General features: G+C 39.9%; 1 protein-coding gene across 4 annotated transcripts in view; it reads left to right on the plus strand.

The window, feature by feature from the left end:
* KDM4C (lysine demethylase 4C) overlaps nucleotides 1-14839 on the plus strand; it is a 390924-nt gene that overhangs the window by 233463 nt on the left and 142622 nt on the right. For all 4 annotated transcript variants that reach the window (XM_070590143.1, XM_070590145.1, XM_070590144.1 and 1 more), the window contains 2 exons: nucleotides 915-1228; nucleotides 4345-4453. In XM_070590143.1, the coding sequence (XP_070446244.1) occupies nucleotides 915-1228; nucleotides 4345-4453 (423 nt within the window). The remainder of the gene's footprint in view (nucleotides 1-914; nucleotides 1229-4344; nucleotides 4454-14839) is intronic.

A 14839-nucleotide genomic window follows, 5' to 3' on the forward strand; every position in this document is an offset into this window, starting at 1 on the left:
CAGTTTTACATGTGTTCTTTACGTACATCCTCTGAGTTGGAATGTTTCATCAGCAGCAGCTCTTGGCATCAAATATTGGAATATAATTCTTTTTTTTTTAAAGATTGGTACCTGAGCTAACAACCGTTGCCAATCTCTCTTTTTTTTTTCTTTTTTCTGCTTTATCTCCCCAAATCCCACCGGTACATAGTTGTATATCTTAGTTGCAGGTCCTTCTAGTTGTGGCATGTGGGATGCCGCCTCAGTGTGGCCTGATGAGCCATGCCATGTCCACGCCCAGGATCCAAACCAGCGAAACCCTGGGCTGCTGCAGCAGAGTGCGTGATTTTAACCACTCGGCCACGGGCCGGCCCCTGGAATATAATTCTTATTTTTTTTTTTTTTTTTTAAGATTTTATTTTTTCCTTTTCCTCCCCAAAGCCCCCCAGTACATAGTTGTGTATTCTTCGTTGTGGGTTCTTCTAGTTGTGGCATGTGGGACGCTGCCTCAGCGTGGTCTGATGAGCAGTGCCATGTCCGCGCCCAGGATTCGAACTAACGAAACACTGGGCCGCCTGCAGCGGAGCGCGCGAACTTAACCACTCGGCCACGGGGCCAGCCCCTATAATTCTTATTTTTAGGAAGATTTAAAATTGCTGTTGCTTTCGATAATTATTGTTATTGCCCTGGCTTTGACATTGGTCTTACAGTGGAACCATTTTTAAACCCTTTTTTTTGGTCAGTAAGTATATTCTCTTGCCAGACTTCAGCATCTCACTTTAACAACTAATAAGGCTGCATGGTGCTTCGGTGACCTTGCCCACCCATGTCTGGGGAAGTTGGAAGATAGGAATTTAGTTGCGAATAGTTTAACAGTTCTACTCAGCAATAATACAATGCAAAATTTGTTAATAGCCTTTTGTTTTACTCCTCAGGAAACAGCTGCTCAAGCACATCTATAATGGAGGAAACAAAAACTGAGAATGACCAAGCCTGTGTCACAATTCCACCTTCGAATCCCAGTGAGGCTGATAATTCTGCATCTAGTGGCCATGTGACATCTGAGGAGTTAGACCCACCGAAGCTTCCATGGCCAAAGTCACCTGAGTCCTGCTCCTCAATGGCAGAGAGTAACAGCGTGTTGACAGAGGGAGAAGAGAGTGATGTGGAGAGCCGTGGGAGTGGCCTTGAACCTGGGGAAGTCCCAGCTGTCCCCAGTGGAGAGAGAAATGGCTTCAAAGTCCCCACTGTATGTGGCAATGTCCGTTTTTACTGTATTTATTGTGTGGTGAGAGGACTTTTTGAAAATAGCATTCAGTGCATAGAAATCTTGCTTTAGGGCAGAAATAACATTCCACATTTATGAGTCTTAATCATATTTCCTTCGATGACTGGAAGGTAAGCCTTCCGCGAGCTCTGGCTCATGTGGTGACAATTCGGAGAGCATGGAACTTTCCGTCACATGTTGGAGCTTAATTTTCTTTCTTTTTAAATTTGTTTAAAATTAAACTCTTTATTTTGAGACAATTATAGATTCATATGCAGTTGTAGGAAATAGTACAGAGAGTTCCTGTGTACCCAGTTTCCCCCAGTAGTAACTTCTTGGAAAACTATAGTAGGATATCACAATGATATTGACGTTCATACAGTCAAGATACAGAATGGTTCTATTACTTGCAATATTAACCAGACTAGAAATGATTCATCTACAGGGCTTTGACCTCCTCCTGCCAACACTTAATACTCTGGGTCCCAGGCTTCCCATAGCCTGTGTTTTATCATTAGGGCTCACCTGGTCACACTTTCCCCTGACTCTGATTCTAGGACCAGGCTGACCTTTCTGGTCCTGCACACTGCCAGAAGCAGGCCTTTTGCTTCTCAGAAAACTCAAGACCTCTCTGGATTAGTAAGCTCCTGACTCTTTCTATACAGTCTCCTTGTTTCTCATATGTTCTTGTATGATGTTAATATCGTATGCTTTCAGCATAAGCTGTCGCTGTAACCGTAAGATTGTGAGTGGGGCAGGCAGGCTCCGATTGTGTGTAGTGAGTGTCAGAATTCAGCCAGCCTCTTTTGACCTATACAGCTTAATGAGGGAATTCAAGTGGATGAGTGAAGAGAGCCTCAATTGTTTGAGCTGATAAATTGAGCTGGCCGCTGAACAGACCCACTTCTTGATTGCTCCTGCTCACTTCCACTCACCACACGCCTTTTTGCATCTTTGAATAGCAAGGGGGATTAGGTAAGGAATCTACCTGGAATACTCTGTGTATCAGTAGTTTTAAAATGTCAAATAAAATATAGATAATTTCCCAATTTGACCCAACAACATTTATCATTTTATGCATGATTGTATATCGTACTGGACTATAAAGTATTTATCAAAAATGTATGGGAAATAGAAAAATATGGTCTAATTTGTTTGAAAAGATGGCTAAGGGAAATGTGAAAATAGCATTCACATACTAGTAAACAAAATTTACATCTTAATTTCATGTAGGGATTAAATGTAACTGAGCAGATATTGAGATTCTTTGTGGAATGGTGAATGCGTCAAATGCTTGTTTAAATTATCGTTAGTCACATTCTTTGAACTAGAATGGAACTGGAAGTGACTCCCATTTTCTTGCTTTTGATGGAGGCGAGTCTACCCTCAGTGCCTTGACCTTCATCTTTCTCATTTCACTGGGCAAAGACTGACGTTGAGGGCTAAGTGACGTGGTTTGCCCCTTCTCAGAAACACCTGTGTGGTATTTTTTTCTTACACCGTGGTGTCAGACAATCTTTCTAGGTAATGCAGACTCATTTCATTTTTGTGTAGTTTGGCCAGTGTTTCTTAGTATTAAGTGTAATGCTATGTGTATGCTGGTAGCAGTCAGCTTTAGTCAATTTTCTCAAGAAATATGAAGTTATTTGTTGAACAGTGGCTGTCTGCCTGTCTCTCTGTCTGTCTCTACAGGGCTTCATGCTCTCCCTGGAATACACCAAATATGTTCACATTTTGCATGCTATTCCCACCCCCCAAAATACTCCCTCCCCAGAGAGCTAAATATAAATGCTCCCACCTTGCACTCAAGATTCCACTCAGACGTCTCCTTGTCAGAAAGGCCTTCTCTGACGACCCTGTGTAAAATAGCCCCGCCTCCCCATCTCTTTCCATTTGTTTGTCCTGCTGTATTTTTTCTTTATTGCGTATTTGCTTATTGGTACCTGATAAATATTTACTTTTTACTTGTTTGTTGTCTGTGCCCTTCCCCTCTATTATGCACATTCCTCGATAGCAGGGACCTGGTGTAATTTTTCCTGCTGTAGCTCAGCTTTTAGAACAGTGTGGCACATAGGAAGGGCTTAATAAATAGTTGCTGTTGACTAAGTTATAATTTCCCACATTGACTTTTAGCTATTATAAACCACAGATAAATCTCACCCTGTGTTACTCTGTCATTTTCGCCCACTCCCAGCTTTCATTAGAATGCTCTCATAGGCTTTCTCATAATCCTGTTTTGGTGTCAGACGCCAGCATGGTTTCTCTCCTTCTGGCTTCTGCTTCTTCAGCTTACAGGGAATTTCTGAGACTCCTTTCTTTCCTAATCAACTGTCGATGCAAACCCACTAATGCAAACTTTCTCTCTGGAACCCCCCCCCCCACCCCCGCTTTGGGATTGCATGGACGAGAAAGCTTGTAAGTAGGGTCTATCTGGGAGATGTCAGGGTGCACATGACTTTTTCCTCTAACTTTGAAAGGAAACTATAGTTTGGAGAGCCCAGGACAAAAGCTTTTGTATAAAATTTAAGTGGTTTCAAGATGGCAGTAATGTGCCGTATTAAAAAAGAAAACAAAATTTTTGATTCTTCTTTGGTCTTCAGAGAAGTGGTGATTTATTGCTGAATGGAAGAAGTGTTCAGCCTCAAATTGGCATTATTGCTTTCTTTGTGAGGACAGAGAGCAGGAGAACCTGCCAGGTATTCACATGTGACCAGCATAGAGGGGACCAACTGCCATGGTCCTACGTTGTTATGAATATATAATCCTAAATTTAGATTAGTTTTGAAGAACTTTTGGAAACTTGCTAACTGCTGAGTGTATTGCAACTTGATAAGCCTTCCCTGTACCACACAGATAGTGTTTTAATAGGGAGTGGAAGGATAGTTAATTGATCTCTTGGTAAAATAACTAACAGAATGGATTCCTATTTCTTTTTGCGGTTTAAATTTCTTTAACGAAGGGCTAATTCCCCAGGAGGTAAATAAGCACAAGACTTCTTCATAATCAAATTGTCATAAATTGTTGTGAACCATAGTTTTTTGTTTAAAACGAGTCTTTAACTGTGAGTGTTTTCCCACCATTTTTGTTACTATGACCAGAGAATAGAGGGAGAAACCAAAACTGCTAAAAGTTGGCGCCATCCACTCAGTAAACCTCCAGCAAGATCCCCAATGACTCTGGTGAAGCAGCAGGCAACCAGTGATGAAGGTGAGCTTGTGACTTTTTAAATATTTATTCTGTATATACTGTGGAGTGTTCTGTATTTATTCTGTCAGTTTGTTGTAGCACACTTTTCTAAAACATTGCTTGGTAGGAAATTTGACCAAGTTGCAAATATATACCATAAGGAGATAATAAGTAATAAGCAATTTACAGGGAAAAGGAATTTGGATTTTATGGATAAAACTTGCTTCACATAATATAAAATTGGTCATTTCTGACATTAGCCTTAAGATACTTTAGAAGTTGAGAATCACTTCTCTAGAGGTGTCAAATCATGGAATTAACTGCTATAGGTTTCTTTGCATTGTCTTTAATTTTAATTTGAATCCTTTAAATTTATTAACACCATATTGAGTAAGAAATTACATGCAGTCCTTCCACGTCCTGTTTATACCTGGTGTGTTGGCAAAACATCCTTTCTCCTTAACTAGATTTTACTGATGTGGTTTGACGTGAAGTAGTTCCATTTACAACCAGTTACTATTCCTGGATGTCATATTTATCTGTTTGTTTTACCTGGTTGCCCTTTTTATTTTTCTTTCTCTCTTTTTCTAAAAATGTCTTTTTGTTGCCTTCAGTTAAAAATCAGACCACTGACCAGCTATTTCTTCTTTGAAAGTGTCTCATAAAGTCATGAGGGCCTTCTTTTTTCCATCTCAAAGTCGATTCAAGCAGGTTTTCTGTAAAGAGCCCTTCTTTAAGATAGTCTCCTTTACTGGTAGAAATTGTTAATTAAGCTCATGTGTCTGTGAGGATGGTCTCAGGAGTAACATGAATCTTGGGTTCAAGCTTCTCGTTTAGTTTAAATACATTTGTCAGAGTAGACATGTGTAGCAGATTTTTTCCTTTTATTCACTGTCTTCTTTTATACCCCATATTTAGTTAGGAAGAAAGATCATCAGTGTAGGGATCATGATAATGGTAGGAGTTTCTGTCACACCAGTCCGAGGTGGAATTCTGCCTCTACTAATAGAAATAAGGAAACGTATTTGTGTTTATTTCCATGTATCATCATGTTCAGTTCTTCTTTCTCCTGCTTTATCATACCCAGGACAAACCATTTTCCCCTTAGTGTCAAGATAAAGGACAGTTCTATATAAAGTAATTAATACTTAATGTACATTACTTTTGAATTTTAATTACCTTTCCCCATCACAGCCTCTGTTCAACATAGCTTCTTGCAAGGGAATGGGCTATATGACACATAAGGAAAACTGCCTTCTCTTGTGTCCTTGGTTTCCCAGGTAGTTTATTTTGATGTGGGCCAGTGCAAAATGGCCCAGAGTTTCTCCATGGAGAGCAGTTCTGATTTCATTCAGTGTAGATTGCAAAACTTAAAAATGGATTGGTTTAACCAAGTCATCTCAAGGGTTTGAGGTTAAATATCTTGCTGATACATTGGTGATTGTAGCTTTTGCCACAGTCTCATTCTCTATTTTAATGTGTTAAGGACTCCTGGGGTCCTCTGGGGATTTTTGAGAATTGAAAAGAAAAATTAGAGAATTTTAGTGATGGCTAAAGATTTTTACAAGTTTCTAAACTGATAATGGAGAATATTCTGTGTCCTGGAGTAAATTATTTATCTCATTGGGCACTTGAATGTGAACTCAGCCTTTTGGCCCTGTGTCTTTTGCAGTTGGAAGTGAATGAACGTCATCATTATTAGAAAGTGATGAACAGTGGGATTAGTGCTCATTGGGATCGTACAACTCCAAATCTAGCTTCCTTGGGGGAGTTTTCTACCCTAACTACTGGGCTCCTTTTGCACTCCTCATATAGAGGTAGGTGTGTATGCCAGACACGAGCATAACTGGCTTAGAGCATCTGAGAAATTATGTCTCTAAACAACAGTGTCCTCTATTGGTGAAGGAGCATTTCTCTTTTGAAGCTGGAGTTTGACTCCCAGCAGAAGAGCAGCAAAGGGGAAATTGATCCAGAACCTCTGGGAGCTCACATGCAGCGAGGAGATGAGTCACCTCTAAGCCACTCTTCTCAAAGGACAGTGCACTGGCTCTTTGATACTCAAATAGCCTGAACTGTAGAGATCGTTCTGCTTGGTGGCAGATCCAGTAATTACAGGAGCAGTGAGGATTTCCTGACTCTCAGCCTGTTCTTTCCTGAAAGAAAATTTCCATGCTTAGCCACAAAACACAGGTCTATGGTGGTGGAGCAGCAGGGGTTACATAAGAAAAGAATGATGTGGGGCCGTCCCATGGCCGAGTGGTTAAGTTTGCACCTTCGATTCGACAGCCCGGGGTTTCACCAGTTCAGATGCTGGGTGTGGACCTGGCACTGTTCGTCAAGCCATGCTGAGGCGGCATCCCACACAGCAGAACTAGAAGCACCTACAACTGGGATATACAACTGTGTACTGGGGGGCTTTGGGGAGAAGAAAAAGAAAAAGGAAGATTGGCAACAGATGTTAGCTCAGGGCCAATCTTTAAAAAAACAAAGAAAAGGATGATGTTTAGAATATAGCATCTATACATAAAAACTAGTATCTAATTCTTTCTTTGGTGAAAAAAATCTTAAATGTATACTACATATTTCTTATTTATAATTTAGAAGAAATTACTAACCTGCCTCTGGTTTTCTTTTAACTGGAATATTTTTCAGTTGCACTTTTCCTTGAGTTAGGCAGCTACACTAGGTGATCTTGAAACATGGATTAATAGTCTATATATTTTCCTGTTTATTAAACTAATTATACAGATGTTGAATTGAAACAGACTTGAAAGAGAAGTGCTTTCATTTTATTTTGCTTTTGAAGCGTTCCTTCTGTGTACCCATTCTCCTCCTGTGATGTGTCGCTGTAGTGGCATGCTCCTGTTGTCCCGTTTCAGAGCTTTAGGGTTGAGTGGCCATAGGGAAGGAGGGTGTGTGCAGCGTGGGGAACAAGACAGCTCTGAGAACAGCATTCTTGCCTGCGTCAGAAGGCACAGGGAGCGAGGGGATGAACCCACTGAGGGCGGCAAGCTCAGAAATCCACCGCAGCACTTCTTTTTCTTTGGGTGGTAAAGATGCCTCCGCAAAGGCTCTCACACGTTTCCCTTAAGACTCCAGCTTTGATACGGGTAAGTGACTTTGAGGCCGTCAGGATCCAGTACCAGCTTCTCTCTGCAGCTTCATGTCCCTCAACTATCCTCCATGAATCCTCCTGTCCATCCATTCAGACCAGCTTTCTTTTTCTTCTGGATGTAGTCTGCTGCTTTTATTTCCATGCACTTCCCTGAACTGTTGCTTTACCTCTGAGACCCTCTCCTTCTTGGAACTGTTCTCTACTCACCACCTAGTCCTCCTTCCCTACCTCTCCTGTCCTGTTACATCTCTGCTTACTTAGCTCTAGCATATCACTTGTCACCTTACTGTTTATGTGTCTGTCTCCCCACTCTCACTCCTTTTCTCCTGCTTCCCCCTCCCCCTCCAGGGTCAATCACTGTGGCTTAAATCACCTGTGGATCCAAAAGCAGGAAAGCCCTGGTGATCAGTCGAAATCAGCTTTTAAAAGAGATAGTTAAGGGGCTGGCCTGGTGGTGTAGTGATTAAGTTCACAAGCTCCGCTTTGGCAGCCTGGGGTTTGTTGGTTCAGATCCTGGGCACGGACCTATGCACCACTTATCAAGCCATGCTGTGGCGGGTGTCCCACATATAAAATAGAGGAAGATGGGCACGGATGTTAGCTCAGGGCCAATCTTCCTCGGCAAAAAGAGGAGGATTGGTGGCAGATGTTAGCTCAGGGCTAATCTTCCTCAAACAAAAAAAAAAAGATAGTTAAATATCTTAATATAATGTGTGCTGTCGTGTTAAAAGGAAAATGTAAATCCTTGTCTAGGAAATATTCTCCATAGGCAAATGGGTATAGAAAAACATGCTGTTTTAATTAGCTGGAGAAATATATATAATATGTCAGCCAACTTGGTTGTGGAGTCTATGTTGGAATCTTGTTTACCAGTGTGACAAATCCTAGGACCCATTCAACGTTAAAATGAAGCTGACACGGTACAGACGTGGCCAACACTTTGGAGACCTGAGGGCTCCCAGAGTAATGGTATCCTGCTGGGATAGTTGCTTAGCCAGCATGTCAGTATGTGTCTATATGTGTGAGTGTGTATACATGTATGTGTTTGCTGCCTTTTTTCCCAGTTTGATGTCATTCAGATTCAAAAGTTTTTTAACTCATCATGCTTCTTCTGACTGGAGTTTTCCTCAGCAGCACTTTAATTGTGCTCACACAACCCTAGAACTTCTCGCTACACTGACACCTGTATTCTGGACATGCATTTTATCAACCCCCTGCCTTAGCCTTCATGGTTCATTGTTTGTTCTTTGAAGCTCTCATTCTGCATACATGCATGCATTTGTTTCCCAACATTTATTTTTGAAAGTTTTGCTATATTTGTTCCCAGTATAAATTTTCCAGCTTTACCTGCTATTGACTTTCAAGATGCTCACTGCTTTTGTACTTAGTGTGCACCTATCACCCTTGATGAAGTGATAAGGTCAAGGTTACTTCTAAGGCAACTCTAAACTGAGCTCTGCAGACACACAGGAGACCTCATGGACATGGTGGTGGCTGACACACTGGTCCTCTACTCAGCATCCCCACCGCCTGAGAGTGGTGAGTGGAGTTGACATACTAATATTGTCAGTGGAGTTTTGCTGGACACTTTGAAAGTTAAGTTGAAACTTTATAAGATAATAAACAAGATTGTTATCAGGTGATTTGAATTTTCTTTTGTATGCTGGTAATTTTTCAAACTTTCTATAATAAACACGTTTCTTTTATATTTGAACAACAAAGTATTTTAAAGAGGCATGGAGTATCAGTGTGATGGAGTACATTAGCAGATAATCCTCCAGTTACAAAAGAACCGGAAATAGTTGATAAAATAAAACAGTTGGCCATTATACATGCATGGAGAGGTGAGATCACATAAAGGTCATGCTTCTCCATGTCTCCAGTCGTAGTCAGCTGACTCCAGGACTCTATGAGCTGCAGGACCCTCCAGGCGTCGGTGCCTGTGTTTACAGAGCAGGGCTTGTGGCAGCATCTGCCCCATGGAGTTTTCTTCAGGGTTAGAAGTCTCTGTGTAAAGCACTCAGAGCAGTGTTTGACACGTAATGAATGTTTGTTGTTGTTGTTGATATGTTGATATGATCATGAGGACCAGGAGGAGGGTGAATGCTGAGCTCTCAAGAAATGAGGGAAACCCAGAAGTGATTCCGAGAGAAATGACATCCAGATCGGTAGGGGAGAGCTAAGGCTCTGGCAGTTGGCGGGAAAAGTACTGGGACTGGAGTGGAGGCTGGGAGATCAGCACTAAGACCTGAGAGGATCCCTCAGGCATACGCTGCTGGACTCTCAAAAGCCTACACTCTTAGTTAAGGGTGTATTAGGGAAAAACAGAAAACCTAAACTGACCATAGGCATGAGGAGAGGACAAGAGGGCTTGCCACCTGGGTCTGGGCTTGTGGAGGCGTGAGGGTGATAGGATAAGAAGAGAAAGTAACCCTAACAATTGTTCAACACAGGACTGCCATCAAATGTATCCCTCTTATTCCAAGTCAGAAATTTAGAGTAAAAGTGCGTCCAGACTGTTAATGCCTCCAGGGCGTCTTGCAGAAGCAATTGCAGAGTCTTCTGAACCCATTCTCACAAGCAGTCTGGTTGACTAATGGACAGTAAACTCTGACTGGGGCCCTGGCTTCGTCTCTTGTAAGTTTTTTGACTTTGGGCAAGTCTTCTCTCTGACCTCAGTTTTCTCCTATGTAAAATGTGAGGATTGGTCGTGACTGATCAGGGTTCCTAATCTACAGGTTCGTGAATGGATTGTTGGCATTTCAGATGCCCTGAAATAACAAGTGGTGATACATTGAGCTCATCGCCATTGGGCCAAATTTGTATTTGTAACTCTCCAACTATAATGTTATGATTTCTGGAATAATTGTACAGAAAGATTGAGACCCAGATACCCATCTGTACCATGTTTACCCAAGTGCAGAAGTGACCCCACCTACAAGTTTGAAAATTGACGAGATTCAGATTAAAGTTCTGGTTATGGCTCTAATTTTCTCTGATCTGAACCGCCTGGATAACTCTTTATAAATCAGCAAGTGCAGTACTGTAATGAGCTGTTAAGCATCTCTTTGAAATTAAAGACAGCTTAGACCCTGATCCCTGTCTCTGTAATGTCTGCATGCCTTGAGGGTTAGATTAGGAGTGTATTACAGGCAATGTTACAGCAATTTATTTCTTGGACCGTCTGTCTATATTAATATTATAATTCATTTAGTAATGGATTAAATATTTAAATATAGAGATGGAAGAGATGGAAATTGTTGCTTTAGAGATTGTTCTTGGTGTTTGACCATTATTTCACCCATTTAACCTGGGTTTTCAGTTATTTTGAAAAATAAAGTATATACGTTTAAGCACAGTTAGGTAAGGAGAATCCCAGGAACTCAAGTCTGACAAAGTTTGATTACTTTCCCAAATGGTTTTCTCTGTTTCACACTCCTCTTATAATGTGCTCATGTTTATAATGCAGTTGAATTCTAAACAAGTCCTAAGCATATTTTCCCAAAACTAGGACTACCCACTCATTTAGCTTTTTTGGAGATTTTTTCTTCTGGAATTGCCTGTTATTTCCTGTGGTATTTTATGAAATTTACTCTGTTGTCATTCAGTCACGCTAAGTACTACTAGTGCGCAAGTTGACTTTTGGGCACTTTGCAGTTGTTCCTCAAACTAAAGGACATTATTTAGAATTGGCTGTTTACTTTACCTTTGGTAGATAGATGTTTTTGGGAGGAATTATGCCCTCCTGCTCCTGGCATGCTGTAACTCCCTCCTCTCTAAGAGGATTGGTAAAGATTCGCCAGTTTTCATTTCATTTCTTTTATTTCAGGGATTGATTAAGTGGGTATATTGACCAAATATAACAATTATGTCTTTTATTGATTTAGATTTTACAAATGTTAAGTATTAAATAAAAATTTCATTTTAAATATTGAAAACACCGATTTATTTGTTTTGCCAGATGGTAATGGGCACATGACACTCTGTATGGTGGCAACATGAGACCCGCCTTCTAGTCTCTCCTTGACTGTTAATGGCGGTGTGGCCTTAGAGAACTAAGTCGTGTAATCTCTAAGGCTCATCGTATGTTTACTTATCTGTGTGATGAAATGGTTGGATTAGTGATCCCCAAGTTTTGTTCAAACTCTAAAGATCTTTGATTCCGTCAAAATATGATAGGAGAGGATTCTATGTAGTCCGCTTGCCCCACACTAGCCTTTCACTGAAAAGCAAAGTAGTGAAGTATAGGAACATCCCTCATCAACAGTATTTCCCCTCTGTATAAAGTTCTTTTCTTTGCCAATTTTAAAAAACAAATACTGTTTTATGACTGTTACATGTCATGCTCCAAATGTTATTAATTTTTCCATAACGATCTCATCTCTTTGTTCCATCAATTCTTATTAGCTTGAGGTAATGTTATACTTTCATAATAAGCACAGTTATATTTCTGTCTGTTTAAGCAATAAAACAGCAACTTCAGCAGATTACTAAGTAGATTGGCTTAGAATGTTTGTTGATAGGTCTTAGCCAATGTTTTCCTGCATTATGTGGACATAAAACATTAGATGTTGTTGGCACTCAGATTTAATGAATATTTTATCTAGCACTCAGCTGTGTAATAATATTCAGGCATTCTCAGTTTAGTTTGATTTGTCTGTCAGTAAATTCCATTGGAACCCCCAATGGCATTGACTTTTACTGCATTATGGGGAATAAAAATCAAAAACACCTCGCTCTTATTATTCTGGTGGTTTTGTAAGGGTTTGATTAAATTAGAGGAAAAAAATGCTAGCTTTTAAACTTATGTTATATAGTTGCTTTCTGTACTTTTTCAGAATCAATCTTGAAATTTTTCTTAGCAATGATTGGCATGAAGTCTATGATCAGGTGTCTGAATGTGCTGAAAGCATTGGGATTGTAAAATGATAGTCAAGACTTTGATTCCTTTGAGTTCATATGTACCTTGTTACTCTGAAAGTCTTGTAGAAAGCATCTGAGGAACAGCTTTTGATACTACAATTGCATAAAAATAAAATTGTTTTATTATAGCAATATTATAAAATATAAGTTATAAGTTTAAAATTATTATATTTATTTTATTAAATTATTTTAATGATTATTTATTAAAATAAATTATCGTATTAGGTTGAAATGTATGCAGTTGCTACTTTTGATTTTTTATCTACAAAAACTGCAGTTTCATACAATTTAACTTAAATGTATTACTTTACATTTCCTTAAGCTTGCATTGAACCCCCTTTCCCTGGAGACAAAGATGTTTTAACCCTATAGGCCAGTGCATTATCTCATATTTTGGACCACACTTTCTGTATTTTTATTTCCACCTTGTGTTTGCTTGTGAAGCTATGAAGGTAAAGAATAAGCATGCAAAGTTTATGTAGAATTTGAAATTTAATTTTATGATTACTTTATGGTCTTCATTTTGTTTTGCTTCTGCCTATTGAAAACTTAGCGTGGGCGGCAGCGTTCTGCAGGCTGGCATTTGGGGACCATTGTCATGGATCTTAGGAGAGACTTTTCACTGCTGGGGGTGGTTAAGTGACATGTGTAAGGCTCCCAGTCAGTGGTTAGGAAGTGGCTCATTTTATCATCATTTTAATTCTATATAGTATTGTTTTATTCTTTTTCTCTTTTCTGAGTCTTAAGTTCCCAGTATTAGGGAAATGATGAGGTGACTACTTTTTATCATAGCAAATGGACCTCTAAACTCTACTCTCATGTTCCATTGTTGTATTGTTCATGTTAGGTTTTGTTTTGTTTTGGGGAAACATTTTCAAGATTGAAAAGTACAGGGATTTTTGTTGTGCTAATAAAAAAGAGTAGAAACTTAAGGAGAAAAGGTTTACTATAATATGTGAATAAGTTTGAATATTACTCAAATATTTCCATAGTTGTTAAGGTCTTTTCTTGAGGAAATTTACTTTATAATGCCTTTGAGTGAGTTAGCCATGGATCTGGGGTAAGAATCTTCTTGGGAGAGAGCAGTGAGTACAAGGCCCCCTGGAGGGAGGGAGTGCCTGTGGCCTGTGTGACGAACAGCAAGAAGCACCGCTGACGGGACCGTCTGACGGGTTTGGGTATGGAATGGCAGAATGGACATTTGCTGCCTTGGTCTTTCCTTACTGCTGTGCATTTTATGAGTAGCCCGCCCTTGTTTCCCTAGTAGTCTGCAGCATGGCCACACTGCATGAAGTTCTGCTCTGTCTCCTTAGCAGCTGTTTTGTGTGATCTGCGAGGTGATACCCTTGTTAGTTCTTGCATGAAAATGTGTAAGGATCCTGCTCTCCTTTACATAGATGACCAGAGCTGACTTAGCCAACAGGAGCTTTTTTTTGCAGGTAAATTGCAACATGCTAGTGGTTCTTTGCTTAGAGACCTTGTTTGGCCATTTTTGACTTTGTATTAATCGATGCTGTTAATGAAATAGTTGAAGAAATTGAAGGTTTCTCCCATGGGAAATTCTGAACTTCTTGAAGGCAAGAGACTGTTTGTTTTTGTTTCTTATTTCTAGCCTCCGTCATATTGCCTAGCCCACAGTGGTTTCACAATGCTCATTCTTTCACCTATCTTTGATTTGATGCTCAAATCGGTTCCTTTTGGTGCCATATTGTCAGCTAGTTTTCCAAAGATATGCCAACTTTCTTTGAGGAGTTTTCTTCTCCTCATTCCCACCACGATCTGAGAATTGACTGTACTGCTTTCTTCCTCTCGTACACATTATTAGCAATTGTTATTTACAGTTCTTTAAGAGGTTGATAGTATCATTATTTTTACTCTTGAGGAAATTGAAGCTCAGAGACATTTGTTCGCTGGTCCAAGGTCACAAGGCTGGTAATTTGTAGATAACAGGTTTTAAATCCTGTCTAGTTCCCAAGTTTGCACTCTTTCTGCTTTATCAGACAAGCAGCCCCCAATAATAGCCCCAGGACTGATAAAAGAAGCAGAAGTTAGCACATATAAATGTCTGATAAGAACCAGCCATCTTTTTAGATAGAGTAGATCATTTGCCATATTCTGTTGTTGTCTGTATGTATTGTAAGAATATATATGCATGTGAAATATGAACTAACGTTCTTTAAGAAATTTAAGCAACGTTAGTAAAGCCCAAGGTCCGTGTAAAACCTACCTCCCCAGAGGTACCACAAGTATCAGGGCATTTTTGAATAATTGGAGTTTTGAAAGACTGTACTTTGGAATGTTTTTGTTGTTTAAAGCAGTATATTGAGTGAGTTGGAATATATCCTTTGAAATGTTTTTGACGTCTCTGT

This window comes from Equus przewalskii, chromosome 22, assembly GCF_037783145.1.
Source record: "Equus przewalskii isolate Varuska chromosome 22, EquPr2, whole genome shotgun sequence".
In the NCBI taxonomy this organism is placed as follows: Eukaryota; Metazoa; Chordata; class Mammalia; order Perissodactyla; family Equidae; genus Equus; species Equus przewalskii.